Source organism: Vigna umbellata, chromosome 5 (assembly GCF_029865625.1).
Source record: "Vigna umbellata cultivar VRB3 chromosome 5, Vumbellata_1.0, whole genome shotgun sequence".
NCBI lineage: Eukaryota > Viridiplantae > Streptophyta > Magnoliopsida > Fabales > Fabaceae > Vigna > Vigna umbellata.
This window is the reverse complement of record NC_142169.1, coordinates 20,308,549-20,333,633: the sequence shown is the minus strand read 5'-3', so window position 1 is coordinate 20,333,633 and position 25,085 is coordinate 20,308,549. Positions and strand designations below refer to the sequence as shown.

General features: G+C 34.0%; 1 protein-coding gene across 3 annotated transcripts; it reads right to left on the bottom strand.

The window, feature by feature from the left end:
- Positions 1 to 251: 251 nt before the first annotated feature.
- On the bottom strand, positions 252 to 23,811 carry DPE2 (disproportionating enzyme 2). 3 transcript variants are annotated; one of them, XM_088091473.1, is made up of 25 exons: positions 23,522 to 23,811; positions 22,800 to 23,155; positions 22,065 to 22,179; positions 21,889 to 21,947; positions 21,621 to 21,748; positions 21,376 to 21,502; positions 21,091 to 21,287; positions 16,652 to 16,730; positions 16,521 to 16,559; positions 15,599 to 15,718; positions 15,153 to 15,254; positions 14,988 to 15,071; positions 14,649 to 14,891; positions 14,425 to 14,550; positions 14,214 to 14,288; positions 13,998 to 14,069; positions 8,653 to 8,718; positions 8,472 to 8,525; positions 3,294 to 3,413; positions 2,803 to 2,900; positions 2,465 to 2,624; positions 2,272 to 2,370; positions 1,128 to 1,325; positions 919 to 1,012; positions 252 to 812 (listed from the first exon to the last, which is right to left on the bottom strand). In XM_088091473.1, exons 2-25 carry the CDS (start codon positions 23,151 to 23,153, stop codon positions 577 to 579), a joined length of 3,045 nt encoding a protein of 1,014 aa, XP_087947599.1. In that variant the 5' UTR covers positions 23,154 to 23,155; positions 23,522 to 23,811; the 3' UTR covers positions 252 to 576. The 3 variants fall into 3 exon arrangements, with proteins under 3 accessions (XP_087947599.1, XP_087947600.1, XP_047166723.1); XM_088091474.1 differs by having other exon boundaries at positions 23,583 to 23,811; XM_047310767.2 differs by lacking the exons at positions 8,472 to 8,525; positions 8,653 to 8,718 and having other exon boundaries at positions 23,522 to 23,802.
- Positions 23,812 to 25,085: the final 1,274 nt, after the last annotated feature.

Here is a 25,085-nt window from a genome sequence, read left to right as displayed (position 1 = left end):
AAAGAAACAATATTATTCTATTTAAAAAATAATTGAATCAAAGAAAAAATTAAATTAAAATTAAAACAATAACATTTATTATATCAAATATTTTTCCAAAAAGTTAAAAGAAAAATAATTATAAATTGACTCGTAATATATCATTAATATCGTTAGTATTTAAAAAAAATTACCTAATCAAAACACTTCAACAGTTATAACACAATTATTAAAAAGAGAAGAACCAACTTAAAACTTTGTAACCAAGAAAATCAAGCTAATAATTATGCCTTATTATAATTATAAAACAATGTGACTTTCATTATCTATAGCTAGCGTCTATAAATTTTTGTTTTAAAAAAAGCTAGAGTAAAATTTATGGAGGTATTTCTAAGCTTGATAAGAGAATGTATTTCTATCATTTCTCTTAATAGCTAAAACTTAGAGATAATAATACATGCTTCGAGATTTATTTGCATTGTTCTTTAAGAAACATAACAGGAACAGATGAAAACATAACACATATCTCCTTATTACTAACTCCATCTTGGCAGGTTATGGGACAAGATTTGAAGGGCTGAACATCATCCACATTTTTTATTTGACAAGAACAGGCTTTTCCGTGGCACTGGAAAACTTCTGTTTCTCAGAAACAGCTTCTGCTACTGACAACACAGTAACAGCTTCTGCTACTGACAATGCTGCCACTACGCTGGCATCTACTCCTGAAGCTTCTTCCTTAGGGAGTGATCTTCCACTCCAACGTACAAGATCTTTGATATTGGTTTGAAGGTCAATATCCTTAATCAATGATTCCAAACTCACATGCACACCTGACAACAATCCAAAGCACACACTTAGATCATAATTTTACAAAAGGCAGTTCAATAATCACAGATTATCTAGCAGAGTTAACTGAGGGCAAAGCTTAGGACTTACGGTATCTCCAATAGTGCTTGGGATTTGTAGGGTCATTGATTGTCTCCTCTGTTGCAGGGCGTGTTGTATATTCTTCTTTTAATGCTAACAAGTCCTGTCCACATGCTCCACCAGATTAAGGGCATGAATTTCAAATAGAAAATGGGTCCAGATAGCAATAAATCAAAGTTTTCTTTCACCCTTTTATATCAACATGACTGCGAGAATACCTGAAGAGGGAAGATTGCCCACATTGATGGAGCTTCAAAATGTTGCCTTATAATAAAATGTGCAACTTCTGGAACACATTGATCTGGCGGCAGTTCATCGGACTCCATCACATTCTTGAAAAACCGGAGTCTTCTATCTTCATCTTCTTCCCACCAAGCACGCAAGGTAGAACAATCATGACATGATGGGGCACATACCTGCACATTGCCCAAGTCATCCAATCAAATGGCTATCTAGCAAAAGCACTCTAAGTTGAAAAAGTTATCTCTATATAAAGATGAATTTAGATTTAGCATATCATAACAAGGAAACCTTGAATATCTAATTGGTAGAATAGCTAATTTGGTCCCTAAGCTTTAGTCCCTGAATGTTGATAAACTAAAAATAATCCCTGAAAGTAGTTTTCTTTTTTTCAATTTTATCCTTAGTTTTTTAGATGAGTTCTTGAATGTTATCATTAAAATGCTCCTTATATATTACTATTTTAAAAGCTACTAAGTTGCATTTTAATTATGAAATAAAAGAATATATCTAACCTAAGGACAGGTGTGAAATACACAAAATTCAGGGATTATCTTCAAACTGCTATACACTTTTTGAGACCAAATTGACCATTTTGTTTTGCTTATCTAATCACATGCCTTCTGAACAACATAAACTTTCATTTGAGAAGTAAAAAAATGATAGAATAGAGTGAATATTCTGATGATTTGATGATGTGTTACAGTATGATGTAAAACACAAAGCACTAGCCCTATTTATAGAAACTATGATATAATCAGAGACATTCTTAATTATTCAAGATACAATCTAGATATTAGATGTTCTTCGTATATTCTGATAATTTTCCAAATACTCTCTAAGATTCATCATCCTGCCAACCTATGGATGGTTTTGTATTATTATTTTTTTCAAAATGCAACCGTGAAGTCTCAATAAAAATAGAAAACTAGTATGTTTCCATTAGTTCAATCAAGAGCACAGAAAAAAGGACAAAGACAAGCAATAGCACATATCTTATATGGGCTTAGTCCATATTTTCTTCATTATTCTTCATTATAAATATATCACCCTCTGTGTATTTTTTACACAAAGGGAATTAACCCTATATCCAGTCTTTCACTACTTAAATGGAAGCCTTACCGTCATGTAGCTGTACTGAGAAGGAATACCAAATTCCAGATCAGCTTCACTGGGCATACGCTGAATGCGCAACCCAACTAATCCCAATTCTTGCATAACCTGCATTACAAATTTATAGACAGATCCTTTTAATGTGCCCAAAATAAAAATATAATTTTCTCAAGATCTTTTGGATAAGTCATAAAGGGCATACAGGATGGACACAAGATGGAATGAGGCCTAAATCTTCACCACAGGCCAGCATGTCTGATGAATTTAGAAGTACAGGCAGGGTCTTCAATGCATTTTGCCTCCAAAGATTCTCTTGACGACAGAAATAGTAGTCATTGTATAATCTTTTAAGAACATTCTTGCTGTATTATATGACAAGCAATAACAGATCTAGTGAGTAGATATTTCCATGAAGAATGTGAAAAAAATAGTTGTGCTAGATGAAGAACAGTTTTCAGCATAGAACTTGGATTAAAAGTGGCATAATTGTAGGAACCATCCTAGTAGACAGCGCCCACGAGTCACGGATTATTAAGGTACCTATGATCATCCAAATCCTGGAAACTTGAGGTATCTTCAAGGTTGAAACGAGGATAAAATTTTCTTGGATTCTCTGGATCACGGATTAAAACTATATTCTGCAAGCCAATAGCGTAGAACATAATGTAGCACTTGCAATACCAAAAAGAACACAGATAACAAGACAGAATAAAAATTCAAATATATTAAAAAAACAAATTTAAGATTGAAGAATGTAAAAATTAATTTACCATCAATGTAAAATATTTTATGCTACTAATTAATTATTAAGAAAGTGGCACATCATTGGAGTAACTAAGGTTTTGGCTTTCAGTTCAGTGAAAAAGTAGATTAAAAACAACAGAACCATGTGGTTTACCGGATAGAGTAAAACTCTTAACAAGTCTGTAAGTCAAAATCAAAATAAATCTTAATTAGTTTTATATTTCCTAGTAAATATAAACACAGACAGAAGCGGAATATGAACCAGGAAGCAAATTTGATGAAGCTACCTGTGAAAGATCAAAGAGATTGCGCCGCAGTTTCTCTTCACTCTCCAACAATACAGAACTTTCTGCACAAGTTTTCAGTTTGGAAGCAATTTTTTTCTCTGTGTTGCTATCCTCCTTGAACTAAATCCATTTATTGAAAATAAAATAAATTATTGAACAAGACACTTGAACACTCGGATAGAACATAGAATGGTTGCAAAATAGTAGACAGCAAATGTAGTCATTGAATGGCATATTTAGAATTGACCAATAAATCTAGACATTATATGTTATCACATCATACATGACAATCTATAAACCCCCCAGATTGGTGCTACTGAATCCTACATATTACATTGATTACACTTCTTTACAAAAATATAGCATGAGGTTTGCCCACAGGTACAGAAATATAACTTCAATCTTGAATGTCAACACACTCTTGCTTAACAAATAAGTAACCATGCAACCTATATTGTTCTATCACTTCAATAAAGAACATCAAACATGTTTATGTTTTGTTAAGATATACTACCCACTGGATTTCCAAAACCGAATTTTATGCAAATTGTGAATTTCATTTCAAAGCTGATTAATCTCTAATGCAATAAGGATTGATACATAGCAATAGCACTTTGTAGAAGTTGTCTTCCTAGTACATTCCAAGACGTATAGTGTTTGATAAAGCTGAATTAAATACTGGGAATGTTATAGTGGATTTTCAAGCTGTTTAGATCATTCACTAAAGACATGTTGCTTGGCTCATAAAGCTTAACCAACTAATATATTAACTTGAAAAAGATTAATATGAATAAGAAAAAATTGTATTCAATTTATTTATTTGAAATAGAACATCAGCCTCTATATATAGAGAGAGAACTTTAAGCCTAAAGTAAAGATTACCAAGAAATCTCTAGAATCTGTTAACAGCTTCTAATAACACACTTAATATCCTACTTAGCTTATTAACTATATTTTCTTATGAATCATCACTTATCTATCATTGCCAGCTTGCATTGAGATCATAAAATCGTTTAGTGGAAAGACCTTTTGCAAATAAATATGATAACTGAAGCCCAGATGCAACATAAGAAGTGGTAATACGGCCACTATCTAGTTTTTCTTTAATAGTGTCTATTTATCTCAACATGCTTGGTCCTATCATGCTGATTTGGATTGTGAGTAACGCTAATAATTGATTTATTATCACAGTAAAGAGGCATAGACTCTTGACATATGACTTCAAGATCATTTAGAAAAATTCTTAGCCATAAGTTCACACACCACATGTGCCAAACTTAGAATTCAACCTCTGCACTAGACCTTCCAACAGCTTTTTGTTTCTTACTTCTCCAAGTCACCGAATTTTCACCCACAAACATACAATATACTAAGGTGGATTCCCTATCTGTGACAACTACTACATAATATGCACAGTATACACTTCCATTTTTTATTTTTCATTCCTTTTGAACAATAATTTCCTTCTTATACTTGACTTCAAATTTTGAAGGGTCTCAAGTTTAGAAGATATGATTTCTTTTTTCTTATTATATCTCATTACATATATCTAATATATATACATTCATTTGTTGGATAATTTTGGAAATAAGAACGACCTATTCTAGGGAACAAATCAATAGATTGCAGGATTGTTATGCTAGTAATAAAAACATGTTACAACAGATACACATAATTAAAAATTGTTAGATATATTAGATATCTTATACCTTATCTTTTTTATCTTTTGTTTTTTTTGTTATTATTTCTTTTTATCATTATTTATAATTTAGACTTAGCCCATATTCTCTTTATTATAAATACAGTATGTTATGTGTATTTTCTACATAAGGGAGTTTACTCCGATACCTATTTTTCACTATATTCAACAAAAACCATAGGAATAATATGTGAAACTTCCTAAAATATATTTTGACACTCTCTCTCAAGTTGGTGCATAGGTGTTCTCCAATCCCAACTTGGATATAATTATCTACAAGTTACTACTTCTCAGTCCCTTGGTGAGTATGTCTGCTGCAAGTTGTCCTTGAGTAGACACATATGAAGTGCAAATCATGCCATTTTCAAGGTTTTCTTTAATAAAATGTTTGTCCACTTCAATATCTTTAGTTTTATCATGCTGTACTAGGTTGAGTTGTATGGATTGCATATTTATTGTCATAATATAACCTCATAGGTTCATCCTATGTTATCTTTTGGGTGTCTCCTTTATCCATGTGCACAAAAATGAAAGGGGAAAACTACACCCAGAGGCAATAAAATGTGTTTTTTAAGGGTCCTCTGGCACACAAAAATGTTATAAGTGTTTCTATGCTCCTTCCAAAAAATTGTGTCAAAAGATGCTACTTTTAATTAGAAAGTAAGTTATTCAAGGGGAGAGTTTAAGAGAGGAAGATGATGATCCTTTCGTATTAGCAAATTTGTATTTTGGACCAACAATTGAAGAAAATGTAGGAACAAAAACTCAAGAGAGTACTAGCACTAAAACTGAAGCTAAAGGAGAAGAATAGAGATGAACAAAAATCCCAAATCTGCAGGACTAGTGACTAGACCATATGATGATACATGTCTAGATATTTCAGGAAGTTTTAGATTTTATTTGTCCAATATATTTTAGGAAGTTTCAGAGTTTATTCCTCTTGGTTTTAACTATGTATATTGATTGTATCTCGGTTTTCTTACTAGCATATCAATCCCAATATCTTAGGATTTTGTTTCCTAAAGTAGGTTGTGCTTGTTTCTTAAATTATCCAATCAATATATATATATATATATATATATATATATATATATATATATATATATATATATATATATATATATATATATATATATATATATATATATATATATATATATATATATATATATATATATATATATATATATATATATATATATATATATATATATATATATATATATATATATATATATATATATATATATATATACACACACATATATATGTGTGTGAAATGTTTGTAATGAGACGGAATAACAGAGAAATTATTTTCTTCTAGTTTTGAGATGGTACCATAGCTCGTTATCCTTCGGAGCCTCTGATCATGTGGTTTAATTGCAGACTTTATTGTTGTGTAAACCCTAAAAATGCAGCCTTCCTTGATGACCTCTTTGGTCCCTATTGCAACCTTCATTGTCGCCCCACCTTGAAGTAGATTACAGCCTTCCTTGTTGCCTCTGTAGCCCCTATTGCAGTCTTTATTGCTGCCCTACCTTGAAGCATGTTACAGCCTTCATTGTTGTGCCCCTATGGTCTAGCTATGGGGTGCGTCTCTTATCAATTTATTTCTCTGTGCCTTAGTTGCACAAAATTGTAATGGATGAAATGGAAAATGGTGACAAGCCTCAATACATGAGAATTATAGTCCTCATTCAACTTATCTGTTGAATGGAAAAAATTATCTAAGATGGTCTCAACTCGTTAAGATCATTTGGAAAGGAAAAGGAAAGGCTAGTCCTTTAAATGATGATGCTCTAGTTGAAGATGATCCTACTTTCAAGTCATGGGATGAAGACTCCATGGTCATGGCTTGGTTATGGAACTCAACGGTTTTAGAAATCAGTGACACATGTATGTTTTTCAATTCAGCAAAATCCATGTGATTGCAATAAATCAAATGTATTCAAAGGCAAAAGATGTTGCACATAATTATAATGTGAAGGTAAAAACCATGACAGCCGAATAGAGCACCAAAATTTTTACTAAGTATGCTAATCCGCTTAATGCTTTGTGGGTGGAATTCTCTCACTACAAGGTCACTAAGACCAAGTGTTATGTGGATTTAAATTTTTTTAGAGAGTACATTGAACAAGATCTAGTGTATGATTTCTTGGTAGGTCTAAAACAAGAATATTATCAAGTCAAGGTTCAAATATTTGGAAAGGAGAAGACTCTAGGACTCAATGAAGTCATGACAATCATTCAGAGTAAAGAGAGTAGGAGTCTAATGCTAGAGACTCCTATTGCAGAAAATCCAACAATGATTGTTGAAGGAACAACAACCATGGATACATGGGGCTCTTTTAAAAGGATGGAGAGGAAAAATGAAGGAGTGTGATGTACTTATTGCAACAAGCCAGGCCACACAAGAGATAAACATTGTAAGTTATGTTGAGAACTGCCTTGTTAGTTGCATGAATTTAGGAAGATTTCAGATTTTTTTTTTTAATTAGTCAATGATTGTTAGTGGGTTAGTTATTTCCTATTTTTCAGCCAAGTTATTAGTAGTGGTTGCTAGAATCACGAGATGTGATATTTTAGTTAGTTATTTCTAAATGTATTTAAATTAAGTTGCATTTAATAATATAAAAACTTCAGCCAGCCAATATTCATTTGTTTTTATTCTCTAAAAACCAACAATTGGTATCTAGAGCTGTTTTTTCTTAAGGGACCTGTAGAATGAAAGGAGAGTCAACTTCCTTTCTAGTAGCACTTCCCATCTTTAATGGGGAAGACTATGATATGTGGGCTGTAAAAATGCAGTCCTATCTAGAGGGACTAGATTTATGGGAAGATGTGGAAGAGGATTACTCTATTCAACCGCTGCCGGAGAATCCTACCATGGCCCAAATCAAAAATCACAAGGAACAAAAAACAAAGAAGGCAAAGGCAAAGTTGTCCTTGTTTTCTGGTGTTACAACATTGATCTTCACCAGAATTATGACTCTTAAATCACCAAAAAAAATTTGGGATTTTTTGAAGGAAGAATATGAAGGAGATGACAGAATAAGAAGCATGCAAGTGTTGAACCTAAGGAGGGAATTTGAGCTGCAAAGGATGAAAGAGTCAGAGACAATCAAGGAGTACTCAAACACGTTATTGGGCATTGCCAACAAAATAAAGTTGTTGGGCAGCGACTTTGCGGACTCCAGAATTGTCGAGAAAATCCTTATGACAGTGCCAGAAAGGTATGAAGCGTCTATTGCCTCATTGGAGAATACAAAGAATCTTTGCAGAAGTGTTACACGCTTTGCAAGCCCAAGAACAGCGGAGGCTAATGAGAGAAGATCGTGTGGTTGAAGGTGCACTCCCTGTCAAGCATCATAATGTCGGAACCAATAAAAAGAAAAATTTCAAAAGGTTCCAACCAGCAAGCAGTGAAAATAGTGTATTTAATCAAAAACAAGGTAAGGGTAAAAAGAAAAATTATCCACCTTGTCAACATTGCGGAAAAATGGGTCATCCACTATTTCGTTGCTGGAAAAGACCTGATGCAAAGTGCAGTAAGTGCAATAGGATCGGTCATGAAGTTGTAATTTGCAAAGCAAATGTCCAACAAGCTAAAGGTGATGCACAAAATGCACAAGAAAATGAAGACCAACTCTTTGCTGCTACCTGTTTCTCCAGTATCAGTTCAAATGAATTTTGGTTGATTGATAGCGGCTGCACAAACCACATGACCTATGACAAAGAATTGTTCAAGTGTTTGGACATGACCGAAGTCAAATGGGTCAGAATTAGAAACGATGAACAAATTCCAGTAAAAGGCAAGGTTCAATAGCTATAACAACTTACACAGGTACAAAAACCCTCCCTGATGTCTTATATGTACCTAATATTAGTCAAAACTTGCTTAGTGTCGGACAGTTACTAGAGAAAGGATTCAAAGTTATCTTTGAAGATAAAGTCTGCACCATTAAAGATCCAACAGGCCTTGAAATGTTTAAAGTCAAGATGAGGAGCAAGAGTTTCTCATTTAATCCAATGAAGGACGAGCAAATTGAATTTCCAGTAACAGCAAGCTCAGTCAATCTTCGGCACAAAAGGTTGGGTCATTTCCATTATTTGGGAATGAACTACATGCTGAAAAATCAATTAGTTTGTGGAGTTCCAGCTGAATGTGAGGCTTGTAGATTCGGAAAGCAAACAAGGAAACCATTTCCTAAAAGTAGTTGGAGGGCTAGTAAAAAATTGCAGCTAGTTTACACTGTTGTTGCTGAACCATAAAGAACTCCATCCATTAAAGGAAGTCTTTATTATATTATTTTATTAATGACCTAACAAGAATGTGCTAGATTTTCTTTCTTAAATACAAATCAGAAGTAGCTGCAGTGTTCTGGAAATTTAAAGCATTTGTTGAAAATCAAAGCAATTGCCATATTCAGATCTTGAGGTCAGACAATGGAAAAGAGTACATAGCAAATCAATTTCAACAATTTTGTGATGAAGCTGGGATTGAGCATCAATTAAATGCTCCTTACACTCCTCAACAAAATGGAGTGAGTGAAAGGAAAAATAGATCAATCATGGAGATGGCCAGGTGCATGCTTCATCAAAAGGAATTACCAAAGAAGTTTTGGGCCGAAGCTGCAAATACAGCTGCTGTGTTCATCCAGAATAGGCTTCCGACACGAGCCTTGCAAAATCAAACTCCTTTTCAAGCCTGGTATGGTTTTGAACCTTCTTTGGACTTTTTTAAAGTATTTGGTTGCTTGTGTTACTCACATATACCTCAGATTAAACGTGATAAGCTTGATAAAAGGGCTGAAGCGGGATTATTTATTGGCTACAGCACAATTTCTAAAGCTTATAGGATTTTTCAACCTCAAACTGGAAAAATTCTAATAAGCAGAGATGTGCATTTCATGGAAGATGAAAACTGGTGCTGGAGTGATTCAAAGAAAAGTCAGAACACTGAATTGGAGGTTGAAGACACTGTAGATGATCCACCTATTAGAGGCACAAGGTTATTCTCTGATATCTATCAAAAAAGCAATGTATGACTGTGCAATATAACTATTTGTGAACCTGCCAGTTTTGAAGAAGCTGCTATGGAGGAGAAATGGTTATCTGCAATGCAGGAGGAGCTGTCCATGATTGAGAAAAATCAAACCTGGGAGCTAGTTCCAAGACCTTATGACAAAAATGTCATTGGGGTGAAATGGGTGTTTAGAACAAAATTCAACCCTGATGGTTCTGTAAACAAGCACAAAGCAAGGCTTGTTGTAAAAGGTTATTTTCAAATATTTGGGATAGATTATTCAGATACTTTTGCTCCAGTAGAAAGACATGATACAATTAGGTTACTACTTGCCATTATAGCACAAAAGGGGTGGCAAGTGTTTCATATGGATGTCAAGTCAGCATTCCTTAATGGTTTTCTGCAGGAGGAGATTTATGTTGAACAACCAGATAGTTTTGTTATCAAAGGACAAGAAGATAAAGTCTACTTGCTAAAAAAGGCTTTATATGGTTTAAAGCAAGCCCCAAGAGTGTGGTACAGCAGAATTAATGATCATTTACTGCACTTGGGCTTTCAATCTGAAACTACACTTTATATCAAACATGATGGTGCTGATACTTTAATTATTTTATTATATGTTGATGATCTCTTGATAACAGGAAGCAACCTAGCACTAATTGAAGAATTCAAGCAAGAAATGGAAAAGGTCTTTGAGATGACAAATCTTGGTCTTATGACTTATTTTTTGGGCATGGAGATCACTCAAAAGAAGAATGAGATTTTTATCTGCCAGAAAAAATATGCAAAGGAGATTCTAAAGAAATTTCACCTTGGTGAATGCAAACCAGTAAACACTCCAATGAATCAAAAAGAGAAGCTTATCAAGGAGGATGGAACAAATAAAGTTGATGAAGCTTCTTTTAGAAGTTTGATTGGGTGTCTAATGTATCTTACATCCACAAGGCCTAACATCTTATTCCCAGTTAGCTTGCTGTCAAGATTTATGCATTGTGCTAGTGAACTACACTTGAAGGCAACAAAGAGAGTTGTAAGATACATCAAAGGAACTGTCAATTATGGAGTTAAGTACTACAAGGTACAAAACTTTAAATTATTTGGTTTCTCTGACAGTGATTAGTGATTGGGCTAGTAGCTTAGATGATATGAAGAGTACTTCAAGGTACTGTTTTAGTATGGGTTTAGGTGTTTTCTCTTGGTGCTCCAAGAAGCAAGAGGTTGTGCTCAGTCAACCGCAGAAGCTGAGTTCATTTCAGCTGTAGCAGCTGTGAATCAAGTTATTTTGTTGAGGAATATTTTAACAGATTTGGGTGTGAAGCAAGATAAATGCACAAAAGTTTTTGTTGATAATCAAGCAGTAATTTCAATCTCACATAATCCTGTATTTCATGGGAAGACCAAACATTTTAATGTGAAGTTGTTTCACTTAAGAGAAGTTCAAGAAAGTGGCAAGGCATGTTTAGTTTAATGTTGCTCGGAAGACCAAGCTGCTGACATATTTACCAAATCTTTTTCACTCAATAGGTTCGAATTCCTAAGGAATAAGCTAGGAGTTTGCACCCTCCAAGGCAAGGAGGAGTGTTGAGATCTGCCTTGTTAGTTGCATGAATTTAGGAAGATTTCAGATTTATAGTCAATGGCTGTTAGTGGGTTAGTTATTTCCTATTTTTCAGCCAAGTCATTAGTAGTGGTTGCTAGAATCACAAGATGTGATATTTTAGTTAGTTATTTCTAAATGTATTTAAATTAAGTTGCATTTAATAAGATAAAAACTTCAGCCAGCCAATATTCGTCTGTTTTTATTCTCTAAGAACCAACAAGTTGCATACAAAACCCCAACAAAGATTGCATATACAAAGGAGGTCCTTCAAAGAGAGAGGTTCAAATAGTTCATGTTGTGTTGTTTCCCATGTTGTTACTATTCCTGAAAATCAAGGAGGATTTGTTCAACTCAACCATGAGAAGCTAGAAAGAGCAAGGTCCTTCCTTAGTAAACTAGAAAAATACACAGGTATGTGTTCATTGACATATTTTGGTAGATTATCATTTTTGTTGGATTTAATGTCTCAAATACACCCTTTACCCACTATTGGATTTTAGACTTCCATGCAACAAATCATGTGACACCCCTCCCTAAATAGTTTTCTACATACTCCCCATATCCTAGCAAGAAAATTTCCACAACGGAAACATGATAATTGTAATTGGTCATGGAAATTACCAAATAAACCCAACCATAATTCTAAAAAATGTTAAACATGTGCCTAAATTGTTCACAAACCTGAAATATATACAAAAATTTACCCAGGATCTCTCGTGTAATGTTGATTTATATAGCAACTCTTTATATAGCAATTGAATTTGATGACTGACAGTACCAACACCAAAAAAAATTAGTTGTATCATTGTCGTTTAAAACATCATTTCGTGTTATAATGTTATTGTTTCCTTCATTGTTCAAAAATTTAAATCTAGAGTCTTCACTGTGAGGTGTTTGAGTTGGCAAACCACAAATGTGTACCTTTTTCTATGATTATTAAAATCAGTACTTCTCCCTTTTATCTTATTCATACAAATGAGTAGGATCCCTGTAATGTTCTTAATATTTCAAGGACTAGTGGTTTATCACCTTTATTGATGATTTTACAAGGTTAACATGACTTTTTCTATTGTTATGCAATTTATGCGCCTGATAAAAAATCAAGGTGGTTTGGCTCCCATCTGGCTAGGCTTACACATTGCCACAGGTCATTTATACTGCCACATCATCGTCCTTTAAACGGTGTTAACAAAATTTTAATGAAAACCACAACATTTACTTTTTTTAACAAAAATGATGACTACATTGAGGTGAAAAGTAATTAAGGGACCGCATTAAATAAATCTGACAAAAATTGAGATAAAAAAGACTATTAAACCTATTATTAATAGATTTATTTGAAAAATGTTAACTTCCAGTGTTAAACTAAGGATACATTTCTTTCTAGGTTTGCAATATTCTAAGGAAAGAAACTATGGGTTTAAGTTTCATACGCTAAATTAATTAAATAAATAAAATAGCTTCATGCCAAAAGCCAATGGCCAATGGCAGAGTTTATAAAGGACAAGGGTAGCCATGACACCCCAACTCTATCGTCAAATCTACCATTTTCGAAATATTTTCTCCGAGTGTAGAGTCAGGGGTCAGTGCTGTTTGTGATTAAAGAAGGTACAATTATTACATATTAATTGTTTACGCGTAAGGTTAAGGATGATGTCATTAGAGAAGTTTGTCCATGTTACTTTGTGATCTGTAGAGAATGAACTTTAGTAGCTTTGCGTGGAGACTAGACATTAAAATTACACTTAGTTTGAGTATCTTATTTTGGCCTCCCAACATTAATGGTCAAGATCTGCCACTACGAAATATTCAAATGTATGCGAGAGTCATTATACACCGTTTTACCCTTGCATATGCAAAGAGGTTGTTTCATAATTTAAAGCCCAACCAACCAGTCACCAAGGCACAACTTTCTTGTTGGGTCAGAACTCACATTCTTTAGAATTCAAAGAAAATAGTCTGTTTTCTTTTTAATCCCATGAAGAGAGTGGATATCATGCTTCTCCACAAACATGAACATTATTTTGAAATTCACCCAACCATTAACTTCCACTCTCATTTCTTTCTACCTCAAACAGCTAAGCATCAGTACCACACTTATATAAATTGAACAGAAACAGCAAAAAAAAAAGACAGGAAAATAATAACAACAAAAAGTACTAAAAAAAGACAAAGCACATTACACACTAGAAAAATCAATCATGTGTAATTCATGTTTTTTTGTTGGAATTAGGTTCCACCTTAGTTTAGACTGCACCAAGGAAAGTCCATTCATGTAATTATACGATCAAATCTAAAGGCATGAGCTATGTGGAAGTTTATGATCAAACAGAAATCAATAAATACTATACAGAAAACTATACAAAAAGGGATTATCACCTCATAGATGTTCTTGTCGAATTCATTGAGAAAAGTTGTTGCAACAAATGTCCAAGCAGCTCCAAATTTTTCCTGAACAACAATGAATATAATGTAGTATAGCTTACCTTGAGAAACACATTTACAAGACTGCAACACACTACAGAAATCCAGCCTGGAGGTAAATTTAGTACATAAAAATGCAGTTGTAATAGCCTACAATGGTAGACTACTAACCTCTAATAGTTCCCGCTTAATATATGGGCGACTCAAGCGATTAAAGTCCCATATCCCTTCTCTTTCAAGTTCTTCCTACACAAAATAAGACATGAAATATAAATTAACTAAAAGCAGAGCAAGAAAAAGAAGTTTCTTAAGCAAGTTAAAGTAGCTCAGCACACATTCATAGCATCAAGCGCCCTTTAAATTTAAGAGAACATGAGGATACCTGACTAAGAGGTATAGATGGCCGGAATTTTCCAACTAGACCAGTCATAGCATGATCCGGAAGTTCCCATATACGAAAGAATCCCAATATGTGATCAATCCTGTAAGCCGTAAAATATTTTGCCATCTAGAAAGGATTTTAAGAAAAGAATATCTTCAGCCTATATATTTAAGTTGGAAGATATTGTCCACTTAAAGATAAGATCAAGAAGTCAAAACCAAAACCTGCGTCAATCGAGCTCGCCACCAGCCATAGTTGTCCTTTGACATTTCTTCCCAATTATAAGTAGGGAAACCCCAATTCTGGCCATTTTTATCAAAATAATCTGGAGGTGCTCCGGTAGAAGTGTTCATTCGAAACAAATTTGGATAGACCCAGGTGTCCACACTGTTTTTGTCAACTCCAATAGGAAGGTCTCCCTTTAATATTACTCCCTTCTTTCTCGCATACAATGCAGCTTCTGATAACTGTTGTCAGAATGAGAAGTAAATGGTAAGATTTTATTTGTTTGTAATATGATTGTCATGAAGAACTTAAAGAGGATAGGGTTCAATTTAATTTACTTGTAAATGTAAATGATATTGAACATAGTAGTGGAAGCAAATTATCTCATAGTGCAGGCTGTCCTTCGATACAAGCTTTTCTAGCTGTAAACAAAAGGAAACATAAAACCTCAAATATAACCGTGTAAAAAGAAAAGAGAATAAAAACTAAACTAAGGCATATACCTTATCGTCTGAATAATGAGCAAAACGACCCCATTGACTACGATCTGATGTTTCAAAGAAGTCTCGCAGGAAACAGAAAGCAGCATAGGGTTTCAACCAACCCTGTTAACATCAAGATAAAAGCTGAGCCCGATGGAAGGTTGGCCTCTATCACTAGAAGCAGAGGGAGATCCAAAAAAACTACCCACCAAAAATTCAGAGATTAATGTTTTTCAATAGATATGATGTGATTCGTAATATTAATGATGTTGTTTAATTCATGAAATTAACCCTGCCTAGTGAGGAAAAGGTAAAAGGCTGTCATTTTGTAGTTTCTGCAAGAAATAATTGATCATGGAAAGTTTACTATAGAAGAGAGGGAAAAAATGTACAAGATACAAAAAGATAAAACATATAAAGCATCTTTTGCCAACATATTAAACAGGAACCCAATGCAGTAGTAAGACCTCATTCTCACAAAAGAACTGCTGGAAGGAACTTGAATTGAGTATCAAATCTTTCTCTTGAGCAAAAACTTTCTTCGCAATTGAGAGTTTAGTGGCCATTGTAGCTTCATAATCAACATCCTGTAGGGAGAAAATATCAACCACAAGGAAGTGTCATTTACCAATATGTTTTGTGTATAAAGAATGACAAAAGTAACAACATATTTGCAATAAATGAACCAGAAGTACAGCTCCAATTTACTCCCTAAAAATCCAAGTATCAGTCAATTTTGTCCCCGACTTCACAAAATTCTCACTTCAATATTTGATTTAACAAAATGCCATATTCACTTTAGCACTTTTTGCTCAAAAACTTGGTGAAGTTGGTGAGTAAAATGAGAATTTGAAAAGTTGGGAAGCAAGTGACCACCCTTACAATTTCAAGGACTATAGTAGAAGTTTACTTAGACAGTTATCTCAATTTCCGTAAGTACTAAGTTTACTTATACAGGTAAAAGTGAAGATTGCAACATCTCATAATTGTTTGTAAAAGGATGTGCTTTGGGTTTCTTTTATTTCAACCCTTGAACTGAATCAAAAATGTATTCTATTCAACTAACGGCAGGAATTGGATTTTCAAAGAAAAAACTGATAATAATTACATCTAAAGGTTTTGTAGTGTTATTGCACTTTAAAAAAAAAATCAAGAGTGGGGTTCCATTGAAGACTGAAATTATTTACCACCAATCATTAAACCTGCAGAAAGGAACAATCTTTTTATTATGTCAATAATCAGGATATAGTGGTGTTTGCTAATAACTGATATTCATTTAAAACATAAGGAGTGACTAAAAAGACAAATTATTTAGACTTTGTAACAGCCATTCAATGATGCATTTCATAAATTAGAGAATCCTGTCCTATAAAGATTTGATGGCATTACCTTCTGATCTAATTGCTGTTTGGCCTTTTCAATCTCTTTCTGTTTAAAGGAGCCGCAAAGCATTTCAAATATCAGCATTTTGAAATTGTTACCATTGCTACTTAATAGAGAATAAATATCCTAAACATAACCTTGATCTCCTCCGGTATGTTCTTGGAAAGAGCCTGTACTCTTAGGTACAATGGATGCAATGCAAAGACCGATAGTGAACTGAAAAGAAACAAAAACAATATCAATCAATCAAGTCTCGATAGCTAGTATGAAATGTCTGAAACAACAATTAGTCACTAAAATAAATCATCATGAATATCAAATTGGACTGAATGCCTCTTATCATTGAGAATCACATTTTATAAGAATCTTTAGCTTTATACAAGGAAAGTTTGCCAATAGCTATACAAGAAAACTTAGTTTATTTCATGACTAATTTACAGCTATTCAAAGTTTTCAATAATGATTAATGAGATAAGACAGCAAGTAAATCAGCAAACAATACTGTATATAAATTATAGGGGAACAATAACGAAAAAATTAATCAAGGATTTAGCTAATCCCGTTGGCATCCCCCTCAAACTGATGTTAGTGAATCTTGAAGCATCAATTTGCCAACTAGAAATTGATAGTTAGATCGAGACAGGGTCTTAGTAAAGACATAAACAATTTGAAGATACATGAAGAAGACAAATGAGGTAGCATCACAAGTAAAGTGACAAACAACCTCAATGTGTTAGCTACATTCATGAAACATGGGATCGGAAACAAGTTGAATAGTGCTAGTACTGTTAGTGTTGGAGATCCCATATTAATTAGAGATATGGCCAAATTATATTATTTAAGTTGGTAGAATCCTCATCTTACAGGTCAGTGTTGTAAGATTGATTGAATTAAGCTTAAAGTACACTTTCTAAGATGATATCAGACCTTGTTCTAGCAAGGTTTGGTGGACATATCGTATCAGTCACTCTTGAGTTGTTATTGGATTATTCTCAAATATTCAGTCTCACACTCGAGATGTTCAATCCATGGCACGAAAGGGTGTGTTGAAGAACACACATTAGAACCAAATCTTTCTAACTATCATTGTAACCTTTCTGTTCTTTGTGGGTGTTGAGACATCTTGTAAATCCTTCACACTATGAAGTTTTTCTAAGTGAGCTTAAGATATATTTTCTTTGGGGTGTTTTTTCTGTGATTGAGAGTTTTTAATCTCAAGGGAAGATTAAGAAGGGTAACTAGTAGTGGTTTGTGTACTCGTGTAACCTGAAGAATAGAATTTTATATGGCTACCACCCAGAAATTAGAAGGCATTAAGGACTCAAGAAGCAAAGTATGAGTAACATCGAAAAGATTGCAATTCTTTTACTCAACCAATTTCATCATGTTGAGGCAAATAAAGGCAACGTTGAGAATGATCCCTTTTCAAAAATTCTTGAAATTAATGAAACATATTCACCACAATTATTAGATTGGAAAACTTCTTCACATTTAGAAAACTGATTTTCAACATAAGAAATATAACCCTAAAATATATGAAATAGACGTCCTTATAGCAAAGAAAGTACACCCATGTGAATCGACTATAGTTATCAATGAATGTCACAAAAACTTATAATTACAATGAGAAGAAACCAACATAATACCCCATATATCGCAATGAACTATATAAAAACATTCGGTAGCCCAATTACCATGTAAAGAAGGTAAGGTAAAATCTTGCTTTTGCCAAGTTTGCATACAATTAATAGACAATTTAGTCATAAGTCTAATCTTTATTTCTAAGAAAGCCATGTTGAAACAAAAAAGATTTCAAATTTGAGAGTTAGGTAATCTCTTATGCCACAACTCACTCTGATTAGTAATGGTACTACAAGTCAAAGAGAAAGTTATAAGAATACAAAATTACAGAGGAAACAGTCTTTGCACTTTAGGTCCCTTAGTGATCGCTTTCCGTGACACTTGATTCTGTACAAGACAACTATTTTAGAGAAAGAGATGTTACAACTATTATATATGAGCTGTCTGCATGAAATCAAATCAGTAGGTAATTCAGGTAACAAACACATTCTGAGATGAAAAGAAGATCCAATATCCCGACAACATGAAAACGAAGATAACTTCCATTAGCAATTTGAATATACCGAGGACCTCTGTTACACCAAATATTTTGTAACAATTCTGATTTACAGGTCATGTGACTAGAAGCCCTTGAATAAAAAATCTAAGAACAATTTTCTTATCATTACCTTGAATACCAAAGGCAAAAAGTGTTGCAATTATCATTTGTTGAGCCATCTCAAGTGTGAGACTAGCTTGACTGGTATTGGGTGGTTGGATAGGTGTAAGATTTGGACAATTGGTTGCAATGTGACCAAAATCAATCCTTGCACTAATAATACTATACGGATCCTTTCTATTTTCCACTTCTTTGTGCCACATAAGCAACATTTATTGCTTTTGAATTCACTTGATCTGGATCCATCCCAGCATGAATAACTAAAAGTTGTTATTCTTGCAGCACCTGTAGTAAGTGGTATTGAGGGTCTGTTAGTAAAGTTAGTTTTAGAGAAAAACAGTAGTTGTTATTTGTCAATTTGTAATTAGCTTCTTAAACTAAGAAGCTAGGACCTTTCTGGGGGTCAAGGGTTATAATTAGACTCCCTTGTGTAATTCATGGGGCATCAGTAATACGATTTAAATAGTGTTTTCCTCTGTGGCTTGTATAGCTTCTGATATTGCAATTGATATCAGTTTTGCTGGGTGATGATGGTGACAACAAGGGAGCTTGAGATTCATGGATTCTTATGAGAAACCTCTCCGATCTTCAAGAATCAGTGCGCCAAGCTTTGGAGATGGTAAAATTGTCAATTGAAGGCCTCATAGCAGCATTTGCAGCTTTCAAGATAACCAAGAAAACTATAACAGAGAATGAGATGCATGCTGAGTCGATAGACACAGCTGTTTCACCACTGAAATGGGCATACATTCCGTTTCCTTCATTTGATGGATCAAATTTTCAGGACTAGAAAGCTAAGGTAAAACAGTTTTTTGAACTAGAGGGAACCCTTGAAACTCAAAGAAGTCATTTGCTGCTATGGTTCATGAATGGAAAGATTTTGCTTGGCAAAGGCATTGCATGCAAAATATTAATATTAAAGGGAAATATGGCAACAGATCCTTAAGGATACGAGAGCCAATTTGATTTCGGTGCTATTGATGATCCTATCACTGGTTTAGCAAGATTGAAGCAAGAAAGGACTTTGTTGGATTATCTGGAAAGGTCTGATCACTTGCACTGCTTACGTGTTACCTTTCAAATATTGCACCAACAACAATCCGGTTCTCAACTACAAGTGCACTTTTGGCAAAACAAAAATTAATTATTTGGGCCATCTGATTTATTCTAAATAGGTGCAACCAGATCCAGGAAAAGTCCAGGCCATTCAGAAATGGAAAAGGGAAATCAAGTGGTTACTGGGTGCTCATTTAATGGCAGCATGCCAACCCAAAGATGCAGTCTGGCCGGAGGTACACGCTATGCAACACCAAATTCTAGATTTTCATTGCAGTGCTGCAAGGCCTTCAGGACAAGTCCTTTTGGATGTGAGGGATAATTGTAATAAGTTGTGCTAGGGTCTGTTAGTAAAGTTAGTTTTAGAGAAAAACAGAAGTTCTTTGTTGTCAATTTGTAATTAGCTTCTTAAAATAAGAAGCTAGGGTCTTTTGGGGGATCAACGGTTATAAATAAACACCAACCCTTGTGCAATTCATGGGACATCAATAATACAATTTTACGAGTGTTTTCCTCTGTGGCTTGTTAGCTGAGAGTGAGTATAGCTTCTGATATTACAGCAACACACCAACACAAATATCCAGAGAAGGGATAGGATTTCAGTTTAAGTCCAGCCTGTGTAGTCTCCAATTATGGTCCTAGCTTCATCAAAAATTGATCACGTTTTCTCTCCTCTTGAGCAGCTTGAGTTGTTGGTAGTGCCATCTTAGGTACTTTTGCATTGGTAATATCAGAATATTCACTTCACAAATTCAGGAAGCCTGAATAGTACTGGTCAAAAGGCAAATTTCCTTGGCTGAAATTTCCAGTCTCCAATTCCAATTGGAAAAGACATGCGCTGTTGCCCTAGACCTAATTATGAGTCAGTTTCAAATATTCCCATATTTCTTCCGCAGTAGAGAGTGATCTCAGATTGCCCACCATATGTGGTTCAAGTGATCCTCGCATCTTCAGCCTCCCATTTTCAAAGTTCCGAGTTGTCTTTACTGGACCCATCAACTAAAATCCACGCAGTACTCTTGGTATTGGGGAGCAGGAGTATTTTTTTTCTCTATTGGTGTTTTATTGTTATTTCACTCTATTAAATTGGGCTAATTCTGAATTAAGAAACTAGTCTCCATTTTTTTTTAGTGGAAGACCAAGTTCTAATGTTTTATCAATTTTGTATATCTCTATTTAGTGAAGAGTAAAATCCATGTTTGCAAAATGCCAGTTATAATGATACTTAAAAAGTACCAACATTATTATCTGATCTCTACAATGATTTTGAAGCAGCCATACCTGTATGGATAAGAATCCCACCACATCCCATGCACAGATGTATCATTGATAGGTAAAAGTTGAACTAAATGGAAACCAGATGCTACAGCCCAGTCAACTAGCAACTTAAGGTCGAGAAACTCTCCAACACCCAGATCAGATTCCGACCTAACAGAAAACATAGGGATAGCTACGCCAGCACCACGCCAAGGTGTTTCCTATCAAAGAAAACCAACAGTTTAAAGCTATAAAATCCAAAAACAAAAAAGCATAATCTCCATACAATATGTAATTTCAGCAACTTACCCGCAGCATGCCATCTGAGAGAAAAATATATTTCACATCATTCCTTGTGGAGTTGGTAGAAACTTCTCGGTTCGAACCACTCTCTACAGAAAAGTTACCACTCCTATCATATTTTCCATATCTATATGTGGATTTACTGTTAAGGAAAAATATAAAGCTCGATGAAACTAGTGGCTGTAACATATGAAACTAATAACACCATAATTTCTTCATATAGTTTATGATGAAAATTTCAAAATGGATATCTTATTGGAAAATCACTCCTTTGCATCACACATTCAGCTTTCCAGACAGATTCGCCAAAATAGCTGAGTTTTAGTCCCTTTTCAGCTTTCCACTGACCCAACTTTGTGTTGCTACCAATGACATATATCTGCAAAAGTTAAAGAAAGGTCACTAATTCAAGGTAAGTGGTAGATGTATCCGTGTAACATATACATAATACATGCTTTCAATGAATTTACACTGCATGCAGATAAACAACATTAGGCATTTGGGATAAAAAGGTCTCACTGATGAGTCTTTCTCAACATTAGGGCAGGAAATTTTGAATTGGACCAAGACAGCTTCTCCTAGTCATCAGAAAAAAAAAAAGGAGTTAACAGAAAAATAATAAACCAACACTCTACACACATTCACAACCTAAAAGTTCCAACAAGAGATTGAAAATTTAATTTGAAAACATTTACTTTCTGGTTCAAAATTAATGTGGTTGTCTCCTACAGTTGCTTTGCTCAAATCCCAGCTTTGCCTAAAAATGACATCTTTGAAAGCACTTCTGAAAGGGAGGGAATCTGAGGCAGCCTGGACATGACAATAAAAAACGTAAACATCTTGAGAATATAGTTTTAGAAACTAATACTGTTGTTCTAACAAAAAATTATTGAATTATACTACAAATGACAACTATTAACTTCCAGAAGTAATTTATGCACTAACTTTGAAAGATTGCGCCAAGTGAAATATTTTGGCAAAGCTCAGAGCAAAAAGATCGAGGAATAACAGCTTATCAATGAATTATTTTATTATTGTTGGAAGTCTCTTGGTTAATTTAAAGTATATAAGTAACTACAAATCTCACCTTATAAGTTGGTTTTATGTGGTTAAGTTGGACTTAAAATTTATTTCTTAACATGATATTAGAGCTAGGTTAGAACTATTCTAGTGATATTTGTTGTTTGTTGAATATATTGTTTTAATGTTATTTTTGTTAAAAATATATCTTTCATTCTTATAGCTTCCGGGTAAAGAACACACTGAAAGGTCTATTACAGGGTAACATCATTTAACAAAATTGAATCTAAATTTATAACAGGAATGGCAGTAAAAATAGGACATATCCCTACAGAAGCAACAAAAAATAACCTTAGAAAGAATTACTTGAAATGGTGGCACAGAAAAGTAGAAGGAGAGAAAGGCAGCACCTGCCAAAGATCACGGAACTCGACCTCCTGTCCACTTTGAACACCTTCGGGTAGTGTCAGTTCGCGCTTCTTCCCCATCTCGCATCTCAGTACATTTTTCTTATCATCTACAACATAATAGCTATACTGGCATTGGAACCCTCTTGGCACTGTGATGCTTCCACCCCAGATGAGCTCACTCCCTTGATGAACAACACTGAGCAACACACCCCTCTTCACATTCCAGGCACCAAGCACTGGAACAGAGCCACACACCAGCAAGCTCTGACCCCATTGGGTAAAATACGGTATCCGGAAGCTTACTTTCACTGAATTCACGGACTTATTCCCAGAAAACAATCCTGGATTCACCATATCTTCGAAAACCAATAATGACAGAGCAAAAACAACTCAATTTCTGACCAAAAATTGTTTTTTTTAATGAAAAAAAAAAACAAGTGCAACTATCAGTGCTGCTGAAAGATCAGAATCAAATTGCCAGTTCTGGGAACTAAGCCCACATTCTATGGGATTCACCAGCAAGAAAAGGAAATGAAATGATTAGGCAAAACTCAAGTTACACATCTTTTAGCATTATTATGAAATGCTTCACTTCGTTCATAACATGTTATTGCCTTGGATTCTGAATCGAACACCACATGCCCATTGAATATAATTAAATTTAACAGAATTCCAGAAAAAGAAAGCCACGCCATGAAAAATTAGTTTAATAAAAATCTAACCTTTATGTGAAATCAAAGATGGGTGGAGAGAGAAACAGAGGGAGAGCGGGATAGAACACACCTTTTCTTCAAGCTGAAGATATGATATTGCGGGTCTTCAAAAGGGCATATAAATATTTAAAATGGAAGTGTTTGAGAAGCGTTTGTCTTGTTCGACAGAGAAACAATGTGGGGAGATATTTGATAGAAAAGTAGAACGTGCGAAGTGAAGAAAGACGCTACTAGCTTAGAGGATTGATACGTAGTTTATGTGTGATAGAGAGACACGATGTTGTGATATTTATTTCTTGATATGAGTGCTGTCAAGAATGGGTTGCTAATTGCAATCATCATCAGAGTTTCATCACTGATGTGATGTGATGTGTAGTAATTCGGCAGCTGAATCTCCCTAATCCTCGTTCTATGATAGACTTCAGGAATTAACGGTGAAAAACGAAAACGTTTCTCTTTTTCTCTCAAAATACAAATAGAGAAAACTACTATTTATGCAGTTTATAACGATTCTTTATTAAAAAATAATAATGAAGATAAATAATTGGATTCTAAAATCATTTCTTGTTCACCGAATTACTGAGTGAGTAAATGATCATTTAATATGAATTTATTCCATGAAAAAACTAATACTCTTATTTAGTTCCTATGTTTGTTATAAAATGTAAATTGTTCCCTAAAATTTATGACTTAACATAGATAAAGAAAAAATATATGATAGTCAAGCGCAAGCATAATCAGAACACGTAAAATCATTGACAGTATATAATTAGAGTTCAATTACCTTTATTTAATATTTGATGTTGAATATTGATCATATCACTCCATAAAATGTTGAACATTAACTGCATCACTCCATTTAATGTTGAACATATATTAAATCACACATAAACACTCAAATGTCTAAGGACGTCTCCATTTATAGTTTTTTAATGGTTTTTTTAACTTAAAAAATTCAAATACTAGAGGAAATTGACCATTTAAGAGATATTATGCGATAAATTTCCCATTTTCATTTTAAAAAAAAAAGTATACATTAAAATTGCTTTTTTAGTAATAAAAATATGAAATCTTAAATGAAGAAAAATAAATTCTTCAATAAAATTATTTGAAATATAGTTAAGTAAAAATAATATAATATATTAGTAAGTTTAACAAAAATTTATCAATAAGTTTGAGAGAATTCGACAGAGAAATGTATGCTACAAGTTTATTTAATGAAAACATTCTAAGTTTAAGAAAATTCGATAAAAAATATATGTCAAAATTTCTCAGTAAGTATTTGGATTTGACTCATTCGGTCTAACTTTCGGTCTAGATTGACTCATCTCAACTTTTGATCTAAGTAAATTAGTCTAGACTTCTAACCATAGTTAACTTCGCTCAACTTTTGCCTCGGGCTGAATCAACTCAACCTATAATACCAAAGGTTGAGTTAAGTTAGTCTGAGTTGAAGGGTCAAGCCAAGTCAATTATGACAAAAGCTCGTGTCGAGTTAAATCCGTCGAAAATCGAGTCGAGTCAACTCAGACGAAAGGTCTAGTCGAGTCGGCCTTAGCCAAAGGTCGAGACT